Source organism: Podarcis tiliguerta, assembly GCF_965153285.1.
Source record: "Podarcis tiliguerta genome assembly, chromosome: 3".
NCBI lineage: Eukaryota > Metazoa > Chordata > Lepidosauria > Squamata > Lacertidae > Podarcis > Podarcis tiliguerta.
The window spans coordinates 64365904-64390276 of NC_139536.1; the positions used below are offsets into that span (position 1 = coordinate 64365904).

The 24373-nt window shown below is 39.7% G+C and overlaps 1 protein-coding gene across 1 annotated transcript in view; it reads right to left on the reverse strand.

Annotated features, from left to right (window-relative positions):
- RNF217 (ring finger protein 217) overlaps positions 1–24373 on the reverse strand; it is a 49213-nt gene that overhangs the window by 9456 nt on the left and 15384 nt on the right. The window contains exons 2-5 of the mRNA XM_083435165.1: positions 23955–24188; positions 14211–14375; positions 6352–6553; positions 1208–1279 (exon numbers count right to left, since the gene is read on the reverse strand). Coding sequence (XP_083291291.1) covers positions 1208–1279; positions 6352–6553; positions 14211–14375; positions 23955–23972 — 457 coding nt within the window. The 5' untranslated portion in view covers positions 23973–24188. The remainder of the gene's footprint in view (positions 1–1207; positions 1280–6351; positions 6554–14210; positions 14376–23954; positions 24189–24373) is intronic.

The window sequence follows — 24373 nt, forward strand, 5'->3', positions numbered from 1 at the left end:
AGAACATGGGCTGCGGCTGTGAGAGCAATGAATTCTTTTCACTAGACCACCAGGAAATCAAGAGGCTTAATATAATTTTATGCTTTCAGAGGCATATCACCAGAGGCGTGTCGCTGGGTCACAACTATGATGCAGTAAATTGAGCAGAACCAAAAATGAGAGGCGGGGAGGCTGCTGAATTGTGGCCTCAAAAAGGTCAAAATTTGAAGGAGCAAATCTGCCTCTGATATCACACATGTCTACGTTATGTTACGCCAATCACTGGCAAAGGTACCTGGAAGGAAGTAGGATTGGATGTTTTGGGGCACATCTGCACCACAGTTATTTTGGGAATTCTACTTTTGAAGTGGATTGTTGTAACCATAATTGTAAGGCATTGACTAGAGATGTGGGAGTAGTGTGCACATTTCAGGCATATTAAGGTATCTAATCAGCAAAACCTCACCCATCTGTCTATACTCTGTTAAATTTACGGAACCATTTGTTCTCACACAAACCTGCTTCAGGGCCTGCTTACTGTTCTATCCGTACATGAGGCAGGCAAGCACAAAACAGGGCCTTCTGCAGATCAGCCAGATGTCTTCTGGTTTTCAGATGCTTAGTAAATAATAATAATGCTTGCTTTTGTTTGTAATTATGGTATGCATTTTTTATATTGTAAACTGCTCTGTTATCTTTGGATGGAGGGTGCTATGGACATTTAATAAATAATAATAAATATCTTCTAAAATTTCTACCAGCTTTTAAAACTCTGTTATCTGTGGTGTGGAAATTTATTTTAACATTATGCTCTTCTGAAATTTTTAGTTTGGATTGTTGCTGAATTGTTTTAACCGCTGCTGGTGGTTTCATTATGCACAATGTATTTAATTGTGATGGAACCAGAGAACTGCCTGCAGAAGGTGTTGGGTGGAGGGTGACTTCCTCACCCTCTTGTCTCCCTGGTCTTGTCTCTCCAAAAAGGATCAGAGGTTTAGAGGTGAGCTATTTAATGAGGTGAGCTATGGTGGGAACGCTGAGGTAAGAAGAAGAATATAAAAGTGAATCCTATGAGCGGGAGCTCCACGTACACAAGTTACCTGCAAACAGTTTCCCACAAACTGCCCCATTTCTGCTCATTGCCCCTCTGACAACAGTTATCATTGAAATGGATATATTCCTTACTTCAAAATGCTACCTCATACTATTTATAGCATTTTGTTCTTACCTATGATAACAGCTATGGCTCCTATTACCAGTCCCAGAACCAGTATCAGTGGTGCAATAAGCAACTTCCCACCTAAAAAGGAAAGGAAAAAAATTGTTAACATGAGATTTCAAGTAACATCACTCTGTCCCCTATAGGCACAAAACCAATGTATACAGCCTCTGATAGCATATTATGAGAACATTGGTTGGTTGGTTAGTTACTTACCTACATTGGTTACTAATGCTAAACGTTTGGTTTTGGCTATCCAAAAGTTAAAGTGTCCCCAACCCCCCGAGTGACAGAGAACAATTTAAAATTTCCATTTATGGCAATATGCTGATGTTTATAACTGCTTCCAGTTTAAGAGCAAGGATATTGGTTCTTTAGAGGGGTTTACTTAGCCACTTACATGTGTTGTACTGAGACCATCTCATGAATGCCATTAAGTCCCCAACTGGCCCATTTGAGGCAGCCTCAGCATAGATATTGAAGGCATCTCTTTGCTCACTAAATATATAGTGATATACAGACGCCTATGAATCAGTCTCTCCAGAAAGACTCACCTGGTGCCTTCTTTATGATCTTTTTGGTGCCCTGTTAAAACCTTTATATCCATCCAATCTTTATAGCTGGGTGTTGTTGTTTTAAAAAAATCTGGATTGCTGCTTCTATGCAATTGTCTATTTTTAATTATTATTGCATATTGTGTTTTCATTTTTTTTTTGTAAGCTACCCAGGAAATCTTTTATCTAGCCATGCTAAATCTCTTAGCAGTGAAAGCAACAGTTAAATTAGTTATATGCCAAGGGAGAAAAAATCCCTATAAATATGGGGAAATGTATTCCATGGCTTGTTATGAAGTACACAATTAGTAATGCAGCATGTGAGTGATTACTTAATTCACTTAATTGGATTCAGATGCTGCTTTAACAACTTAATACAATTAAAAGAGCTGTATTTTGCCTGTTTCCAGGGAATCTATGGGATTTGCAATCCCTGCCAAAATGTCCAAATTTGGAACAGCCCCTTACCTCCCCAAGCAGCTGGGTAGATGCTGGCTAAATTAAGAGTTTACCCCATTATTTGTATGATGCCTTTTGAAAACACTGTTTTCCTGTGTTGTGTTCACTGGTGACAGGGGATCATAGTTTACAGAAGAGGGACCGCAGAGCAAAATTTTTTGTTTGTTTGATAACCTTCCAATAAACTCCTCTATTCCTACAATTTTCAAAAAGGAGTAGTGTTGTGTCCATGAATGGTAGCTCCATCAGTAATTTTGTTAACCTATCAGTAATTGTGTAATGCAGCAGTCAGTACACTCATTATATGTTTTATTGAGTTAACATTACCAAGAGCTGCTGTGTCAGCTTATTGAAGAGCCAATGTAATTACCATTGCTGCAGCTACTAGTATTGTTATTTGCAAAGATAATCCAACCTCTACACACTGCGCCCTAAAAAGCTTACCGACTACATACAATTATGCTCTTGCTGTCTCATAATGACAGGAAAAACATACATGGTGGCCACAACACAACACATATTTTTTTTAAAAAAAGAAAAGTCGTCATAACATTTTCACAATACACAACTCACTCACTTTCCTGTGCACATGTACACACTTCATGGCATACACCTTCCTCTGATAAGCCCTTTACACATGGCAGCCTCTTAGCCTAATGAAGCCACGAACTCCCTTCTTCTGACCCGCACCAGCAAAGTTAACGTGCCAGAGTGAATAAATTAATATTCAGGCCTCAACTGTTCATTTGTCTTCAGCTTTCTCTGGTCTTTGCCTCATACCTTCCTCATCCAACTGTTTTTAACTGCCCATTCTTCACTGACTTAGAACTCAAGTCAACCAGTCTTTTTCTTTCTGTGACCAATCACAATGAATTTACCTGATTCACATCCTGTTTATAAATATTAAACTCAATAGTTTCTCCCTCCCTTTTCTGCACCTCTCACCAAGCAGCAACAGGCGGGGACTATTTTGTGCACATCCAATGGACGTGCGACAGCTTATGGGTCCTTTGGGATCTGGAAGTGGGCAGAATGGGGGTGGAACAGGGTGGAGCAGGAACACACGTGGGGGCCAGGAACGTAAACCCCACACAATATGGTCGCCGTCTGTACAAGCCTGCAGCACAAGGCCTTTGAATCTTGACAGTTACACTCTGACATCAGCAGAGGTTACATAAGTTTTCAAAGCAAAAATACAGATGGAAATATACACAGCATTTCTCGACACCTGAGTTATCCAGAGCAAGGATGGCATCCATCTGAATTTTTGAGGTGGGTGGAGGGAGAAGGAAGTAAAACAATGAAAGGATAGTTTGTCACCCCCATCTACCCTGAAGAAGAGCACCTGCACGTTTTACTTCATATCTCAGGATCTACAAATTCTAGAAACTTACTGTTTTTTAAAAATGAAACCTTGGAATATGTGGATTGTGGTGGATTGAACTTCCCCCACAGCGGACATCCATGACGACACCTATTAAATTGTTTTCTAGCATCCAGAAGGGGAAAATGTTGTTTTGCAATATGGCTTCAAACAGCTGAGATTACTGTGAAAGGGTAACGCAAAAAACCCAATCCGGAATTTAAGGCTGTTTAAAAAAAAGCTTATAATCTCAGAATTTTAGCAACCATGAACAATTTTTTCCCCTGGCACTCCGTAGGACTGACAAGAGAGAAATATTTTGTTAATAATATCAAAGGAGCAGTGCCTTCCTCTTCCCTCCCTCCCAATAGGTTTTTCTCCCCCATCACTTACGACAAACTAACCCCTATTTACAGTAAGTGTTGAAAGTAAAGTTTTACAGAACTGACATTTCCAGGTACCCATATCCTCTTATCTTGCAGAGATCGAAATCAGTATTTAGTATCAAGTAACAGAGTGACTTTGACATGGCTTAAAGTGCAGACAAATGAAGATAAAAATAATCCTTAACACAAAACCTAGTCACCCAAAAACATTGTCCAGGAAAATGTGTAAAATGTGTTTTTTAAAAGGTACAGAATTTTTATTACAGTAAATTAACTATCACATAAATACTTCAACAATAAATCCCTAGTAAGTCAAATAACTGCAATATATTGCAACATAAGCCAAACACATTCTGACACAGAGCTTATTCATGCTTAGCCTAAGCTTTGATACTGTAGAAAGAAGGTTATATTTCTTGGCTTGGAAACATTGATGACTATTTTGATGAATAATTGTTTGTCCAGGTTGATTGCTAATAAACTCAATTTGAAGTTAATTATCTCTGTCCTCCTCCTTTGAAGCCTCATATGCAAGAGCCAAGGTCTATTGGACAGTTATGTCTTAGTGTTCCCCCGTTGTATTATGCCACTGTTAAAGATATCTGTGTCAAAACGCATTTAGGATATGTTGTAATATAGTGAAATAATTTGGCATGTTAAATATTTATTTTTGAAAAATATGTTTATCTGATAATATTTTTAATATAATTAAACATTCTATACTTTTCCACATTTTTTCCAAAACTGTGTTTTTGGTCGAGGACTTAATTTGTGCCAGGATGCAGTCTCTTTTCAGTACTTCTTTACTTCTTCAGTAAAGAAAGGTATTTTTAGAACTTGTGCAGAGAGCATTGCCAACAGAACAGAGTTAAGGATCGGGGTTAGCAGGACAGATGGCAGCCAGTCAGGTCAGCAACTTTTAGGAACCAAGCACAAGTCCCTGAGCATATGCAGGGAACTCTTCACACATCACAAAGTAATCCTAACCAATCCACATAATTCTGCAAATTGGTGGGAGGTTTTGCTTATTTTAAAAATCACTTTCTAAATATTGAGAGTTTAACTAAAAAACAGTGTCACAGCCTTATCCAGATAAGAAATGCAGTTGAGAGATACAAGAAGTCACAAAGCTCAAAGGGTGGCAAGGTAGCTAACTTGTGATTCCATTTAGATTAGGCACAATTCGAATTTGAGAAACAATATAGAGATTTCCCCACTCAATAAGGAAACTATGTAGTGCTTACAGTGATCTTAACTGAGCACGCTCAGTTCTGATGTTTCTTTTTTGATGTAATATACTTGCACAGAAAAACCAGATCCAAAACAGACTTGATTGCAGTTATTAGCAAAGCACATTTCCTTGAAATCATTCCATGCACACTGCCTATCATGTATGAACACACTATATTGAATCAGTCCATTTGCATGTAGAGTTAGCATGCCAGCCGTGCACCCACTGCAGCACCAGTCACTGGGCTTGCTAATGCTACACATAAAACAATAAACAGGGTGGTGAGACAATGGCTACTGCAATCGACACAAGATAATATCACCATGGTAACTACCTGTAAAGAAACAATAAACGGCCATAAAAATGGCAAAAGTAGTTTCACCCCCCCAAATAGGTTTTATCTTAAACAACTGCAAACGCAGTACATAAAGAGTTCACTTGTAATATATCAGTGGTTCAGTGCTCATTTCTTCTCTTTCCACAATAGATTTTATCTGAACAATTGCAAATGCAGTAATAAATAGTCCACTTGTGCTATACCAGTGGTTCAGCGCTTGGACGTCATTCCGGTAATCAGACGTTTCGTCACTAAAGAGCTTAGTCATTGAGCTTTGTAGTAAGTAATATAAAAGAGAAGTCTGTAAACGACTTAAAACAGGGGTATATCTGTCCCCATCTGCATGTTTCCATCAGGAGGAGCATAGAAAGAGGATGATGTCCTTCAGTTTGTTAAACCTCCTGCTACACATAAGCAGGACAACTCAATGTAATAGTCTACTTCAATAATAATGGACACTTGGTTTGCTCCCATTGTAAGCTAAGAGGCTTTGAAGCAAATTCTAGATACAAAATTCAAATCATTGTTACACAATTGACTGTGTGTGCTCTAGGTACAGAAAATTATGAAGTTTGTGAACAACAAATACATTTTGGTATGTAATTTTCACTGTTACAGATTTCACATGCTGTCTGCCACAATATACAATATTGTTTTCTAGATTTCTATTTTGTTTTCTCCAACAGCTCAATTTCATCCCAAGAAGCTACACCACTCACTAGACTTCATTTGTTACATGTTTATTTTTTAAAAAGGATTTCTTACTGGTTTAGCCATATGTATTCATCAAGCATTTCTTTGCAAAGTGCCGTCATCCACTCACCACAGACAGAGCCTCTCACTAATCTCCTTAAATGTGGTCGCTCGGGGAGGTAGCGGTATTTGCATCCAAATATACTGAGGTTTGATGTGTGGTCTCCAAAGAAACGGAGTTGGCGGTATCTCTCCCCGCAGCGGTAACAGAAATTAGTGTTACACTGTGAGCAAGTCATATGGTCACACCCTTCTGTTCTCTGGATATGGATCTTTACAGGCAAAACAGAAAAGAAAAAGAGAAAAAGTTATTTAAAAAATAAATAAACATGTTGGTTCTTAGTCAATTCAATTGTCTTACAAAGAATCATACAAGGTGGAACTCTGGAAAAAAAGTTTACTGCCTCATTGTTAACGGACTTAGTAGAACCTCTTCAAATTGCAAAACAGCCTGATTTTCACAAACTGTGACAGTGGCATTTAAGAAGCTCGAGTAATCTGCTTTTAATACACAAACAAATACAACAATTTAAAAGAAACTAAATAACCGGAGTCTACTTTTGGTACTGTTAATGTTTGCTTCCATAATTTAAGAGTTGTTGGGATTCTTCAGCGGTTCTATTATTTCCCAGATAAACCCTACCCAAGTGAACAGGGTAGCTGCACCATTTTTGAGCACTGCTGTTCAAAATTAATTCCCTTCAAGTTCAGTAGGATCTACTCTCTGATAAGTGTAGGACTGCAGCAGAAAATGAGTAGCATTCTACAGCTTTAATTCCCTTCATGTTCATGAACCTATTTTAAGAGCCATGTACATTTGCGTTCATCAATACATTTCCATTATACATTATATACTGCCTTTAAAATTCTATTCCATCATTCAACAGCATCAACAGAAGCCCATGGAATTTCTCTTAAAATCTTTTTCATTGCATCTTCAGCTCATATTACTGTATTTTTACTGTAGTGTTATCCAGTACTTTAAAAAAATTCTCTGAATAAGTTTGAGAATATTACACATTACTGTAAATTTTTTTTAAACCCTCTTACTGCATACTTCTTGTCTTATGCCCTGTGATCCAATACAATTTATATATGACATGCCTTCTCTCTACCTGCAAGCATTTGTTCTGTTACAAATGCATTAATAAATAGTCCATTTATTAGGGCACGATTAGTGCTGTCACAATGGCAAGCAGAGGGTACTATAAGAATGAGTTTTCCTTTCCACCAATTCTTTGTCACCTGGATGTTTTCTTAGCCCCAAGAGTCACCATGATATCTGGCTCACCTCCACAATAGTTTTGCCAAAGATATCACACCATGCATAAGACTGAATACGTGAAAACTAAAGCGGCAAATATAATCTTGATTTATTTAAAAATGTGTATTATGCATTTCCATAAAATTAAAGGCAGTGTATAGCAACTCAAAATGTATGCTACATTTTATATTTAACTTTTTTCTGTATTACATGTGTGTCTTCCTAGTTTTTATAACCTTCATCAAATTAATCAAATTCCATGTGTATCTCTAGTTCATATGCAGAAACTCTCAAGACTTTTCAGTATCCTCTGCATTTTATTTTTACTTTAATGAGTAGATCAAAAATCTGAAGCATGTACTTTTTTAATAAAAAAAAATCACAATCAATGTAACATGCACTATGGCAGATTCTGTTTCACTTGTGATGACTGGAAATGCTGAAAGCTAATGGAAGAACTCTTCATCTTTTCTGGAGTGCTTTCTGTCTTGTTGTTTTGGTCCCCATGTGGTACAAGCCCAGCATCTTGCTGAAACTAAGCAAGTCTGGGTCTGGCCTGTGCTTGAAAGGCACTTTCTAGCCCATTTAGAAAATTGTTACTCTGGAGAAAAGAACTGCCTGAGGTTTAGGGCACGAGATCAGAAGATCACTTAAGTATTTATACAGGCAGAGATCGTTAGTCACATCTGATACGTGCATGATGGCGACAGTGCACATCATGCCAAATCCAGAAGTGACCCAAAAACATCACAAAAAGGGGTAGAATGGGGTAGGGGTGGAATGGGGTGTTTGCAGGCTTTTTCAATTGTGTTTCAAATATATGCTATATCACTGAAATGTGTGGTGACTTAGAATGTAACCCCCATGTAAATTGGGAGTGGCCTGTATAAGCTTCGATATACCTAATAAGATGAAAACTTGGGGACTGTTTCCCCCCTTCCTTAATGTGAAAGAGCTGGACGTGACATAGAAGTGGGGGAAAGATAGTTTAACATATGCCAAAAATGTAAAAGATAGGAGCACAAAGAGAGCAACTGTCAGTTCCTAGGTCAAGTCCAACGCTTAGGCATATTATCTGCAACCCACCTCCAGTTGCTACTAAGAGATAAAAGGTGCATGTGGAAAGAACAGATTTGGACAATAAGGAACTTGCTGGAAATTTGAGTAAGGGGAGGCAGCCACCACTTATCTCAGCTTTTCACACTGGCCTCATAAAGTTCATTGGCAACCAGAAATCATGACTCCAAAGAAGCAAGTAACCATAGTCCTTTTAGATGATACAATTAACAGCCTGATCCATCTCTTTCTGCTCAAGTTAACAGTTCTTTCCTTCCCTTGGGATAGCCACAAAATCAGAAGATCTCAAAAGTGCTTTGTCAGAATCTGGTATAAAATCTGAAGCAGAGTTGAGCAATCCACTGAACAGCAGGGTGTAGTAAAGATGCTTGTTTGTCAGATCTCAAATGAAGAAACTACATAAAAACAGACACGGAATTCATTTTGCCCCCTGCACTACTTTGCATGTGTGTGTTATGGTAGAAGAGCATCTTGGTAATAAAAAGGTAAAATTGCACTTGAGACTCACAGAACTGTATGAGCAGAATGAACAGTAAAAAGCAAATCAGCCAAGGCTAATATAATGAGGACAAGATTTACAGTTTGTATTAACGAACTAGATAATCGTCTACCATAAATCATCCTGAACTTCCTTTGCCTTCCATTTAATATCTTACAATTCAGAAGTATGAAGCCAGGCCCTGAGATGGGGGAAAACTGCACAAATGTTGCCTTGCAAATAAAAAAATATGTTCCCTTGGTATTATACAAGCACTAGGCAAGTAGTTAGCTAAGTAAATAGAAGTGGTATAGTAATTTAGGACAGCTGTTCCCAAAGAGAGGTTTATAATCTCTCATCTTTGGGAATCACAATAGCCTTGAAGATTTGCATACTCACAGTAAACACAAGGAATGTACATGAATGCAATGCTGCAAATCTAAAACGTCAGTTTCATATCAGAACAAAGTGTTCCAAAACATACCCTACTTCCTTTTTGAACAGTGAGAATGCAGTTTTGTGAAAACAAGCAGAACCAGTTGGTAGAAATATTCACCATTCCTCACTACCGTAGCATTTTATAACCCTTAGTGTACAAGTCTGATATCAATTCATGTACTGCACATAAAGCTCAATTATTTAATGCAATTTACAGTGTTATTATATAAAATATTCCTCATTCCTCCAGAGGGATTCTGGACTCCATTCAAAGTGACTATCAACAGCCGTTTGACTCCTTTGCTTGCTTCTTCAGAGTGCAGAGCAATCAGGGGCTCTCCATTTTAGTGCTATTATTTGATTAAACAGACATGTAAATCTATTCTCTCAATTAGCTGTTCCAAATACTATTCACATAGCCGCCACCTTTTCAAAATTATCTACCCTAACTTTAACAACATTAATTTAATAAATCTCTTAGCTTCAGGGATTTGCACAAATTCCTCAAAACAAACTAGAAGTGCAGCAATAAGACTACTAGCACATATGCAAAGCTATGGAGGGAGTGGTATGAGTATTAACTCATTTTATTTTTTTATGTAAAGTATCCAGAAACAAAAATGTGGAGTGGCTGATCTATCAGCATGAAAATAATACAGTGGTACCTCAGGTTACATACGCTTCAGGTTACAGACTCTGCTAACCCAGAAATAGTGCTTCAGGTTAAGAACTTTGCTTCAGGATGAGAACACAAATCGGGCTCCAGCAGCGCGGCAGCAGCAGGAGGCTCCATTAGCTAAAGTGGTGCTTCAGGTTAAGAACAGTTTCAGGTTAAGAACGGACCTCCGTAACGAATTAAGTACTCAACCTGAGGTACCACGGTACAATTGTTTCAGTTGACTAGTTTTGAAACATAGTTAATGAGATGCAACACAATTCCACTTGTGGAAATAGGGCATGATCCTGTTCTCTGCACCTGCTCTTTAGGGTTGGAGGGTCCTCTGGAGAAGACTGGGGCAAACAGGGAGCTGCAGAGCAGAGGAGATGAAGGGAGAATTCCTACTACATCTGCTGGCATGATGTTAGATCTCATCCAAAGAGAATTTGACAGCAAAGTAGATAAAGCTGTGATCAAACAAAAATTCCATTGACCATTATTAACTAGCACTTTGAAAGTCCTCAGTGCAGATTTTTCTCAGGCTTGCTATCAAGCTCCCTTAATCAGATATTTGCCACAAGATTTTAAACACGAGAAATGAACTGGAAAATGTCTCACTGTAAACCATTATTCTTTTCTGTGTAAGTTGTCACAAGTTTACTATTTACTAAGTGGCAGAAAAAAATAAAGTTGTAAAAACAACACGCAGGCATCAGCACATGAAAGAGATTTGTGAACACCGATATGAAAAAGGTACTTCAAGATCTTTGCAGGCTATCCTTTTAAAGAAATACAATAATACTGTTTCAGCTGTTATGTCACATCATTTGCCATAATGCCACTGCTGAGCTATGCAACCTGTCTAATAGGAATCACAAAGTACAAAGGAAGAGTTAATGCTGTAGCATTAACATAAAACAAAAGCTGGCATTTGTCCACAGCAGCTGTCATTCCTTTCTATGCGTATTCCACATTGTTCATATAGCTTCATCTACCACAGAATCAGAACTGCAAGGGACCAAAAAAGGCTTTCTATCTACTACAGGCATAATCCACCCAAGCACCCTTGTGCAGTTTCCATTCATTTCAACAGGGCTTACACAAGACAACTTCTAGATATCATCCTGACCCATACCTTCAAGGGGCAAGCCAATTTGGTCTTTTTGCTTTCTCCTATATATAGAAAAGTTCAGCCAAGTAAGGGCAAGGAGGTAAAAGAAATCTGTATTACTTAAAAACATGAGCACCAAGAGAAACAAACAAAAACCAACCCCAAACCAGTTACATCCTGAATGTCAATCTGTCAAATAAATTCTTATCTGAAATGTGTCAAAGGTAAATGAGATCTGGTTTAGAGTAATGACTAAGAGAAAGGCTTTATCAATCTTACACACCATGCATGCCGTCAAAAGTGTAGCATTCCCCTCTGGCAGGCATATTAAGCTTTTCTCCAAACTTTAAAGCTGAAGAGATATGTGGGAATCAAACTGGCAGTGATCCCTGACCCTTCCCCAACTCCATGCTTGGGATGAAGGTTGCGGTCACAACCATTCAGCATCAGCTGAAGCCCATAGTAACACAAGGGCAGCCCTGCTGGATCAGACTAAAGGCCTAGCTAGTTCAATATTTGGTTCCCACACTGGCCAGCTAGATGCCTATGGAAAAACCACCAACAGGACACAGGTCTAAGTGTACTCCAGGCTGTGCTCCCCAGCAACTGGAACACAGAGACATATTGCCTCCAATACCTGAGGCAATATAACCATCCTGAGTAGTAGCCACTGATAGCCTTTTTATTGTCTTGCCCTCTTTTAAAGTGGCCTGAATGGTTGGACATCACTACATCCTGTGGTAGTTAATTCTGTAGCTGCTGCTCTATAAGACGCACCAGACCATAAGACGCACCTAGTTTTTGGAGGAGGAAAACAAGAAAAAAAATATTCTGAATCTCAGAAGCCAGAACAGCAAGAGGGATCGCTGTGCTGTGAAAGCAGCAATCCCTCTTGCTGTTCTGGCTTCTGGGATAGCTGCGCAGCCTGCATTTGCTCCATAAGATGCACACACATTTCCCCTTACTTTTTAGGAGGGAAAAAGTGAGTCTTATACAGCAAAAAAATATGGTACTTCCTTTTGTGTATCCTATCATTCACCTTCATTGGATGAGCCATTTTGAAAAAACAAAACACTATTAACTATTTATTATTGCTTAAGGTAAAATGATAGATGTTTAGAATTAAGAGTTGTACTATGATTAAATACTTCAGCCTGAAATGAAACATGAGGTAAAGCTGTATCTGATCAGGCCTGGCTTAAACCTCTGCAAATGGAGGCCTGGCACCTAACAATAGCCTTGGTTACATTTGCTAAGGGTAGATGCATATTTGGCAGTTAGCAGAACTAGAAGTAATTGGTATTTATACTCATCAGGAGCATTAGAATGGTAATCTGAGGGTCATTCTAAAAACATAACTCAATAGAAGGGAGTATCTGTGACCAGAAGAAGACCAAAACACCAGGCAAAGAACTATCAAGAGGGTCCGTTGGAGCTCAAATCAGGCAGAAAAGAGCCTGAGAAAGGAAGCGCAAACTAAAGAATGCAGGGAGAGCAGGCAGAGAAGAATAAATGTCGAAGGGGAAAAGGCTAAGCCTGAGAGGAAGATTCATAGCCTGAAGAAACTCTTGAAGGGGAAGTAACAGAAGACAGCAGCTGGTGATAGACAGTTTGAGAAGTTTTGTGCTTAAGGAATGTGAAAGACTTCAGCAAGCAAGCAAGCAACTGGCAACCTAAAGCCACAGTGGTGTTCCTGGCCCATAAATAAATCCTTATTGCAGCTGAAAATCCATCAAGTCAATAAGTAGAAAAGTGAGGGCTGGATCTGTGTGAAGACTTCAATCCAAAAAACAACACTTTTAAATGACAGAGATAACTAGACCCTGGATTTAAGCAGGGATTTATTTTGACAAAAGTGAATCCTGCATTCCTTAGTAACAATATCAACAATATCAACTTTATGGCAGAAATAACATTCATACTTGTAACCTCACATTATATTGTGATGTTTAAATTAATCTCATTTGTACACATATTAATTCCTATAATAAATGTTATTATGTTCCTTTTTAAAGTGTTGTCTCAATTGTAGGTCAATCTCACACCTGCGCTATATCGAACAGGCTACTATGAAAAAAGATACAAAATTTGATTTCATATTGGCATTATATATTAGACCAGGTTTTATGTTAGAGATGGGATTTAAGAGTCTACTCACAACACTCCAGCGTTATATAGAAGAGAGAGATTTCACCCTTTCTCCACACTGCATAATGTGACATACCTCTATCATGTCTCCCCTTACTTACATGCCTACCCCTTAAAAAGCCTCACTCAATGTAATCTTTTCTCAAAGAAGAGCTGTTCCTTGATCACTTTGCTTGCCTTTTCCTGCACCTTTTGCAGCTGAAAAATATTCTTTCTTTCTTTTCTTTTCTTTCTTTTTTTTTTTTGGTGCAGTGACCAGAACTGTAATACATATGTATTATTATATTGGCAGTTTTATTTTTAATTCCTTTCCTAATAATCCCAATAATAGCTTCATACCAGGTTGACATTTTCATTGAGCTATCCACCACATCCCCAGGTTCCCTTTGCAGAATGGTGCAACAGGATTCTCCGGAATCTTGCTTCTTGTGAAAGTGCCATTCCATAAATATCAAACACATTCATTAACTTGTATTGAAAGGCTTGAGTTCTTTATTTTTCTGCAGACCAGCAATGTTAAGCGCTCTGAAACTCAGCAGTTCAGCTACCACAAACATAAATAGGGTGACAGATAAGCACTTTTGTAAAAGAGCAGCAATGTCAGCAGATGACAGGGATCAAGTTATTCTGAATCCAACAGAACTGATGACACTTAACTTGACGTGAGTGAATTTCACTAAGGCATCTCAGTTTGGAAAACTTCACAGAATATTCGTGCACCAAACAGAAACGTAACTTAGTATGCGCTCTCTTACCTTGCACTTTGGACACTTCTGAGCATTTCTTTGCCCATGTTCAATTTCATTGGCCCAGTGACGTAACAGCTTGTCTCCCTTTTTATACTCTTTGCAGTTGACACCTTCATGCCAGGGAGAGTGGCACTTAAAACACCACACCAATTGGCAGGTTGGGCACTGTATCTGTAGAAATAAGAGCACAAAACAAGAAAACAGTTTTGAAGATTGCCCGATAAATGTGATTAGGAAGCCACAATTCAGATTGCACAAGCATTTTCCCAAAATAACCTATGTTAGTTGACTATGTTATGGGGATGACGAAGAATGCCACACTAATGGCTTTGATAATTTTCCCGCTTCTTAGCCAAACCAGCAGTGCATTGCTAGAGAAATGCAGCATAAGAGGCGTCAACTGTTAGCAAAGGTTTGGAAACTAGGGTGTGGGCACTGCATGCTAATTTTCCAATATGGATGATTTAGCCCCCCCCCCCCAATAATCCTGCTACATCCCTTTTACTTTCTTTGAAATGTCTCTAAACAACAGTAAGGCAACTGTAAGGCACTTAGCTCAGGAAAGCTGGCCTAATACAAATTTAAGATGGAAGCTGTGTTTAACTAAGAGTGCCACATTAAAAAAAACAAAAAACTAAAATCCCCAGCTGCTTATTGGGAAGGCCAGCATTTTCAACATTCCTTACACTGGGCATTATCATGAAGCTCTGAATTGAAGATTAAGGGCAATAACAAGACATTGCAGATTCTCCCCACCTCATGAGAGGAAAAACATCCTTTTCAAGGCTCCATCCTGAAACAGGAGCCTTGTAGTTCTGTTGAGGCTTCATGGATGAAGAGAAGAGTTTTAGGAGCAGCGGAAGGACAGGAGGAACATTTTTTTCCACCTGAATGAGGCCTTCCCATGTGTGCTATATGGTACTGTATTGCACATTAAAAGCTGTAAAATGGGGAAAGGGACACTATTGAGATTTAGCTCTATTTCTCCATAATATCTGAATTGGGAGAAGCTGTACTGCTCCTGGACTAGAGCCTGGATGCAGTATTGGGCTAAATGAGGGGAAACGAACTGAGCTTGAATCTTGTCAAAACAGAGGCTCTGTGGGTGAGTGGTTCTCATGTCTGGGAAACTGAATGATTGCTACTGTAGACGTGGTTGTGCTCCCTCTGAAAGCGCTGCAATGACAACTGGGGTGCTCCTGGATCCAGCTTTGTGGCTTTTGGTAGCTAGGATCACCTTTCACCGGCTCTGGCTGCTACAACAGCTGTGACTGTTCCTGGATTGGAATAGCATGAGCCCAGAACTCCCAAGCATTTGTAACCCGAAGACTGAATTGCTTCAACACACTCTTATCTGGGGCTTCCCTTGCACTTGGTCCTGAAACTCCAGGTAGTGCAGAATGCTACAGCGTGATTGCTAATAGGAGCAGAAGTCTGTCAGCATATTACATCTGTGCTCAAAAAGGTGCACTGGCTTCTCATTCATTACAGGGCAAAGCACAAGCTGTTACTATTGGTATATAAAGTCCTTAATGACTTAGGATCAGTTTGCTTATGGAACTACCTCACCCTGTATGTGCCTATTCAACCACCACAGTCTGTGGAGCTTGCATTCTTGTAAGTGCTACACAATGTTTGTTGAACATTTGCAAGGAATTGCTCCTTTAGCGTGGCAGCCCCTGGGCTTTGGACCGCCTTGCCTGCTGACATCAGGTGAGGTGCCTTCACAACACTGTTTTAGACACTGTTTCTGTTTGAGTGGACTTATCAAGACACATGATTTAGTTACGTTTGTTACAAATGTTTTACTGATGTTTATGTATGCTTTGAAATTCTATTTATGCATATTTGTTTTTAACCAATTTGTGCATTTTAGTCTACTTTTGATTATAACTGTACACCACTAAAGTAAAAGGTAAAGGTACCCCTGCCCGTATGGGCCAGTCGTGTCCGACTCTAGGGTTGTGCGCCCATCTCACTTAAGAGGCCGGGAGCCAGCGCTGTCCGGAGACACTTCCGGGTCACGTGGCCAGCCTGACCAAGCTGCAGCTGGCGAGCCAGCACCAGCGCAGCACACAGAAACGCCGTTTACCTTCCCGCTATAAAGCGGTACCTATTTATCTACTTGCACTTAGGGGTGCTTTCGAACTGCTAGGTGGGTAGGAGCTGGGACCGAAAGATGGGAGCTCACCCCGCTGCGGGGATTCGAACCGCCGACCATGCGATCGGCAAGTCCTAGGCACTGAGGTTTTACCCACAGCGCCACCCACGTCCCTATGTACACCACTTTTTTTTTAGCAAATAGTTTATACACTTCCCAAACAAAATAAATAAATAAATAAGATTATTTGGGTGACTAAAGATGATTTGCCAACCTCTAATAAGTATTATAAAAGTACTGAATATATCTGATTCCCTACATCTCCTTCCCACTAATATTATTTATTTGAGCCTCTGTAGCTAATGAGAAGCAGATAATTTTTTCCTTTCTCATCTACAGGATATACTTCCTACAGTAATTCAGTGGCAGGCTTCAAGAAAAGAAGGAATCCGAGCTTCCATTGTTCAGCATCTACCAAGTACAATGAGAAAGTTCTCCCTGCCCTTCTATATTGACTTTTCCTCTGACGAAAGAGAATCCCACAGAGTTCATAACAGAGCCTGTCTGCTGGATACTTCAGTAGGCATCCTTGGTGCTCTATTTCTAAAAGCATGCAATCACACCAAGCCTTCACTTCATCTGTCACCTGCCTTCGTGCTATAGGTTGCAAAAAGGCAGAAATGTACAAAGATAGAATACAAATGAGAAATGAAAATGAAACAAACTTCTGGGCTAGGCAGAAACGGAATACACCCCCCCCCAATCTGCCTACACAAGAAATAACTGCAATACAAGTCCATTTTTAGTTTGTGCAGTATAATAAAATATGGAAGGCGATTGTTGTTTAAGAATCCCACTGTTGTTCTGCTGGTTTTATATACGGCAGGTAAAGGGTACATGCAGCCCTCCAGCGTGACCAATGGCCAGGGATGATGGGCACATGTCCTACACTCCTGCTGTCTGGGGACTTTTTGTCTTCTAGTTGGTACCAGCAGCTCTCATGTACTGTGGGACAAAGGGGGTTTCACTTGAGTTATGACTAAGAAAAATGCTCACCATAGTAAATACAGGGAATTCTCCAAGGCAAAAATGGATCAAAAGCAAGCCAGGACATTTACAACTTCTGAATCTTATTTTAGAAATAAATATGAACAGTGATCTTGCTACAGCAGACATTTATTCTAACTTTCTCATCACAACTCATCACAGCTTACCAGAGGACATGGGAGTCACAAAAAGCATGAAATTCTGATTGTGGACGGAGAGCAATTTGAAAAAGCATTATCTGGATTCTGACACAGCACCTCCACTGTCTCCCAAAGGATACAGATAGTGCATACATTATTTAATGTTACAATTCTATTTATATATAACGAAAAAGAAAACCATAACATATATCCTACCTAAAGACAGTTGCATAGTTCATCTCTGAAAGATGGTTTCAAGGCTCAGGTACATAATGTGGCTCAATGTGCTCTCTCTTCCACTTTTGTTTGAGTGTTCTGTTCTCTACTTGCTAGTTTTCTTAAAACACAGTTCGTCATAATGTCCAAATTGGCAAACTCTAGCTTGTAAATGTGTATGTCATGACAATCTGTGGCTAGAGAAAGTCAGGATATAGAGAAGGGAACTGTAAGCTGGGAGGGGGAGGAGAAAGCACACAAACCTTTGGCACACTTCCAAGTTCCTAAATTTAATTAACTCTCCAGGTTTGAGGGAAGACCTGCTACTTTATATTTAATTACTTTATTCAGATCCCCCTTTTCAATTTGCACAGCAGTCTCCAGATAATAAATTACAGTAATAAAGCACAAAGATAGACAGAACATAAAACAATTATAAAACACAGCAACCTTAAAAGCAGTCTTTTGAAATGGCACAAAATTGTCATAAAATGCCTTCAGGAGTCAAAAAATGTATGCAACATCCCCCATGAGAAATGGAAAGAGAGCAAGAGAGCTCCCTGGAGAGAAAATTCCACAGCTATACTGTCTCTCACTAGAAGTCCAGTCCCTGGCAATCACCCAATCAAATATTTGTAAATGATAGGCCTATCATTTTCAAAGCTATAAATAGTTCTAACACAGCAATTGACTTCATTAATATCCACACAGAGATATGAACCCAAGACCCACACACAACCTGCAAAGTTGGGCGGCAATGTTTCCTGCCAGTCACACCTGAAAGCTCCAGACCAGGCATCCCCAACCTTCGGCCCTCCAGATGTTTTGGACTACAATTCCCATCATCCTTGACTACTGGTCCTGTTAACTAGGGCTCATGGGAGTTGTAGGCCAAAACATCTGGAGGGCCGCAGGTTGGGGGTGTCTGCTCCAGACACACAGGCACATTGCTGCTATGCAAGATCTGGCAAGGCTAAGTACACTCCATTCCTAGTTGATCAAGCATTCTAGGTACAGTGGTACCTCGGGTTAAGAACTTAATTCGTTCTGGAGGTCTGTTCTTAACCTGAAACTGTTCCTAACCTGAAGCACAACTTTAGCTAGTGGGGCCTCCTGCTGCCGCTGCACCACCGCTGCACGATTTCTGTTCTCATCCTGAAGCAAAGTTCTTAACCCAAAGTAATATTTCTGGGTTAGCGGAGTCTGTAACCTGAAGCGTATGTAACCTGAAGCATATGTAACCCGAGGTACTACTGTATTTATTCTATGTGCAGGTGTGTACAGAATGCAGAATGCAGAACTTTTAAGATTATGTATGCCATCTCCAGTCTGTGCCTGAAAGGGTGGAGTGTAAGTCAAAAAAATAAATGGAAAGAAGGACTCGCACATTGTTTCTGGTTTAAACCATTCAAAAGTAAAGAAAGGGCTGGATCGAGCTTCCGAGTCGACGCGCTGGCTAATGGCGGATTTCCTCCGCTGCGGAGGAGACTGCTCCCTGAAAAGAAGGGTCTGACCGCCACGGCGAGGCGGAGACCCGCTAAAAACCACGGTCGGAGGAAGACCGTGGACTTGGGGTTCGGTAGGTGCCTTCAGTGCCCCCCCTACTCGCGGGGAGACCCCGGTTTCGGGGCTCCGGAGCGACGTGGGGTGAGTAGGCACGGCACATCGGATCAATCGCTGTTTTCAGGGAGTGAAGCCGCACAGCTGTTGCCAGAAAGCGCCGACTTTTCCTGTGAACATTTGGACTCGAAAAGACCTCGTAAGTAACAGAATTGGACGATAAATTATTTGAATTTGGCATTTGAACGTGAAGGTATAAACAGGAAGCTCACCTTCCGTTCTGCATAAAGACTAAAGCAAAGACGCTAGAATCCGGAGCTTGGGAAAGGTGTCTTTTAAAGCGAGGAATTTTACCATCTAAGCTTGCGGACCCTCCCTCGGAAGCAGGGGAAGAGGGGGAGATCTTTATCTTTTGAGCCCTGCAGGACAGAAAACCTGACCTGGATTATCGCCGTCTCAGAACCTGGGACCGGGCTGTCAGCCTGTATAATTTAAAAACAACAATAATGGTGGAATGGACTATATCTTAATGAGAAAGAGGATCAGAGACATATACTTTTTGGCACCGACTCGCAGGTTTTGAAAGAAAAAAGGAGTGGAAAGGCAGATTTTTACAACTGAAGTGAAGAGTAAGTTGTTGCCAAAAGTTTCTAAATGTTGCCTGCTTGGATAATGGGACTGTTACATAGTTATAGCAGATGGAAAATTTTGACCAGATGGTAGACAAGAAGTTCTGAAGTGACCTTGAGAGGCAGCAGACAATACTGGGAAAACAAGCTGGAAGATATGGCTCAGAGAATAACAGCTCTACTGAATGACATTTTAAATAAAGTGAATATTTTTGAACAGAGTGTTTCTGATCTGAGGAAGAATGTAATGACTTTGGTACAGAATGGGAACAAATTAATAACTGAGGCTCGGGAAAAGGAACCAAATTCACAAAGTCAAGCACTGGAAAAGACGAGGAAGCAATTAAAACCGGCCTTGATTTTGCAAGGGGAAGCCTTAGGAGCAGAGTCCCAAACTGATGGAGACAAATCTGACTTTGAGGACACTGAGGTTGAAAGACAGAGCAGTGTCCCTCATGGATTGAGTGACGCAAGATGGATGATAAACACGCTGGACGGGGACACTGCGAGAAAGTCTGAAAGGATGGACGATTGTTACCCCAAAGAAACTGTGGAGCACGCCTTGGAATACCTACTGGTTTACGAACTGAATTATGAAGTTTGGGCGAGCGTGCTGAAGAAAATTAAAGAAGACGTTGAGAGAAAAGCTCTTTGGGACTTAACTTTAGGCCAGAGAAGAAACTTGCAGGCAGTACAGGGAGATGATTTGAGGGCCTCGGACACAAGGGAACCGGGTTAGGAAATTAATTTTGACTGATAAGATTGATAAAACTGGTAAAAAAGACTGGCAGTACCTGATACCAGGGAGATGAGACGGTGGGGAAAATTGGGAAAATAAAAAACAGTATTTAAATAATATGGTATAATTAAGAACAAATGGGAGATGGTGGAATGATTTCATTCGGCTTTTGTGGAAACAACATAAGGAAATGAGGGAATAAGATTTAAAGGTATATGAGTTAAAAGTATAAGTTTTAAGGTTTTTATTGTGGTTGTTTTTTGTATCTTCTTTTTAACTAGGGAATTGGAGTTTAGTTAAATTTGTTTTTAGGCGCTTACTTGAACTGGGAAGATAATAAGATATAAATGGATTAAGTAAATAAGTGAGTAAGCAGTAAAAGACGAAAAGAATTTGCTGATCTGATTAATAACTGGAATGCAGAAGGGGAGAGGGGAGGAGGCCAAGGAAATAAGTTATTTGAAAATAGATGTGGAATGATGGAGATTTATTCTTTTTTTTGTTGTTGTTGTTGTTTTTTGTTTTTTGTTTTTTGATGTTCTTTTTGTATGTTTTGAAGGGAAGGGTGGAGGGAGGGTGTGGGATTCTTGTTTGGGTATATTTTGGCTTTGCTTTTCCCCCCCTGCTTTCTCTTCCCCTCCTTTTTTTTTTTTTTTTATCTTATTGTATGTACCTCTTTTTTATTATTATTTCTAGCTTTTCTCTTTTTTGTACACTTGGAAAATTAATAAATATTATTATAAAAAAAAAAAAAGAAAGGGCTGGATCCAGGCTTAGTTATGTTTTCCATTGAAATCAACCAGAGTTAAAATCAATGGGACACACATTAAACAGTACTAAGTCACAATGGTATCAATGGCTCTGCTCTAATCATGATCAAATCTGGATTCAACCCATGGAAGATGGCAGCAATAAACACTGGAATGCATTTACCTTTAAGCTATCCAGTTATATAATGCACTTTAATCTTATTACACCAGTCCCCAATCTCGCATTATGCTGCTCCTTACACTGACATAACTTAATGGAACAAGTAAAGCAGCAGAATGTAATTTGCAAAAGGGACCAGGAGTGGAAATTCAAAAGGAGTTAGAATAGAATCACTGTCATTCACCAAATCAATATGGAAATGCAGCAGTCAAATCTGCCCAGCCATGAATTTGTTGGGTGACTTACAGCAGCCTCAGTTCCCTATCTGCAAATGATAAGGAGAACAACTTAGCTTCCATTAATGAATAATGAACACAAAGTGTTTTGTATGAGCACCATACAACAACAACAACAACAACAACAACAACAACAAGAAAGGTAAAGGACCCCTGGACAGTTAAGTTCAGTCAAAAGTGACTATCAGGTTGTAGTGCACATCTCGCTTTCAGGCCGAGGGAGCCGGTGTTTGTCCACAGACAGCTTTCCGGGTCATGTGGCCAACATGTCCAAACCTCTTCTGGCATGACGGAACACTGTGACAAGTACCAGAGCACACGGAAACACCGTTTACCTTCCTGCCACAGCAGTACCTATTTATCTACTTGCACTGGCATGCTTTCAAACTGCTAGGGAATGGGAGCTCACCCTATCACAGGTATTTAAATCAGTAAGCCCAAGAGACTCAGTGGTTTAGACTACAGCGCCACCCGCTAAAAGCATTTGCTTACACGTATTCTTCTTAGCTTTATGGTACTGGTGCCACAAAGATTTTCTTACCGACTGCTTTCAAAGCCAAGCATTCTGCAACATTTACTCACATTGTTCATGTAAAACTCACCTACATACCAGTAATCTGAACAGGATTTATGCAAATATTCTCCTTGCCCAAGATTCTACACCAGTGGTTCCCAAACTTTCCTCCTTACAGACCACTTGAAAATGGCTGAGGGTCTTTGTGAACCACTGACTAGTTTTTCTACCTGTTGTAGCCATTGTAATACACTTTGGTAGATGCAGTATGGTTTTTAATTGCATTTGAATTGCTTCTTTAATTTCTTATATATTTTATTATATTACAATTGGAATTCATAGCAATAAAAATACAATCGAAAATCAATATGAACATTTAATGTGATGGATGTGCCATCTCCCATCTTTAAACACAAATCGGCAGACATGCCACAGACCACCTAAATGAAGCTCACCAACCACTGATGGTCTACGGACCACAATCTGAACTCAGCTATACAGCTGCAAATAGTAATAAAAATTGTCCAGTAGCACATTCTGGGTATAAGCTTTTGGTTTTTTTGTTTGTTTATTTAGATGGCATCAGACCAACATGGCTACCTACCTGAAATTGCAAATAAAAAGTTTTAAATGTGTTGTAAATATAAATATGTGACACTAGATGACGACAGTGAGCTATGCCAAATTCAATGTACGTATTTTTCAAAACTTTTTTTAAAAAGCATTTTCATAACATTTTTAATATGTGTGTAGATTCCACGTTTGAGAATCCCTGTTCTACACCAATGTCTAGATATTAACAGGAGAAGGATGGGAATAAAGACTAGCTATGTAAACAGGTAATATTCCATTGTGGAACCTGCGCAGTAGACTTGCACTTACACGAATGGGGCTTATCCTTCCTGTGCCCCCCAAATTTTCTCTGAAGGCGTGAGGAACCCTCTGGAAAAAATGGGGGCCTTGGGAACTACAACAAGAAGTAGATGAAGGGTGAGACCGCTTGTGTTCATTGGCATGACATTGGATCTCAACCAATACAACAGACTTTTGGTCAGTCTACAAAACAGTTTTACAAGTCTTGAACACTGTATTTACACAGACAGGGCCCCTCAATACAGGCTTATTTCAGTACTCCTATTTAATTACTGAGAACCAGGGCACATAAGAGAAGGTGGCCCATAATTAAGAGTCAATCAACAAGTGCTTGGCCTTAAGAATTTCTAAGTTAGCTTCCACTGCAGTTATCAAACGGCATAGCAAAAACCTACATAAAGTTCAACCATGGATTCATGCAACTTAATACTTACTGAAAAGTATGGTGGTATTCACCTAATGCTTGGTGGAATGTAGGAACTGCCAGACTTCGTGAAATATTTCAGGCAGCATGGTTAATTCAAAATAAACAACAACACGGTACAATAAAGAAAGGAACTAATAGGTTAACTGGCCAGCTACTCTGGAAAGCTGACATTAATTAGCTAGTAAGGGGTATGAAACTATAGATTTGTATTCTAAAAGCACATCTTACATTAGGTTCCAGTAAGAGAAGAAAGCCCATTTAATGCCCACCATATCCTGGCCTACTTTTGCAGCTCACAGCTGTGCCATCTAATCCATAGCTTTGGTGAGCATGCTCACTTTGTACTTGTTCTCCATTTTGGTAGGGGTTGGAATGTGGCCTCTCCTCCTGAAGGTTGTAAAGTGCTTGCATTGAGGGCATGGCTTGGTGCTCGAGCCAATACGGCCAAGTTCCAGGAAGTACTTATATTTGATGATGTCATCATGTGGCAAGTTGTAGAGGACAGTTGTTTCATCCAGGTGTTCGCTACACTCTGTTATGGGACATTGGATGTCTGCTTGCCCCACCTGCACCTGCAAATAAACACAAGAGCTGTGATCAAACAGGTGTGGACACACAAATAATAACTGGACACCCAATTCCACACCAAGTTCCAGTACTTAACTTGTAAATATATAACAAAAATAAATATAGCAAGGGTGTTACATGAATATAGCATGAATATAGCATGGCAGTTGTGAAATCACTTCATTTTTAA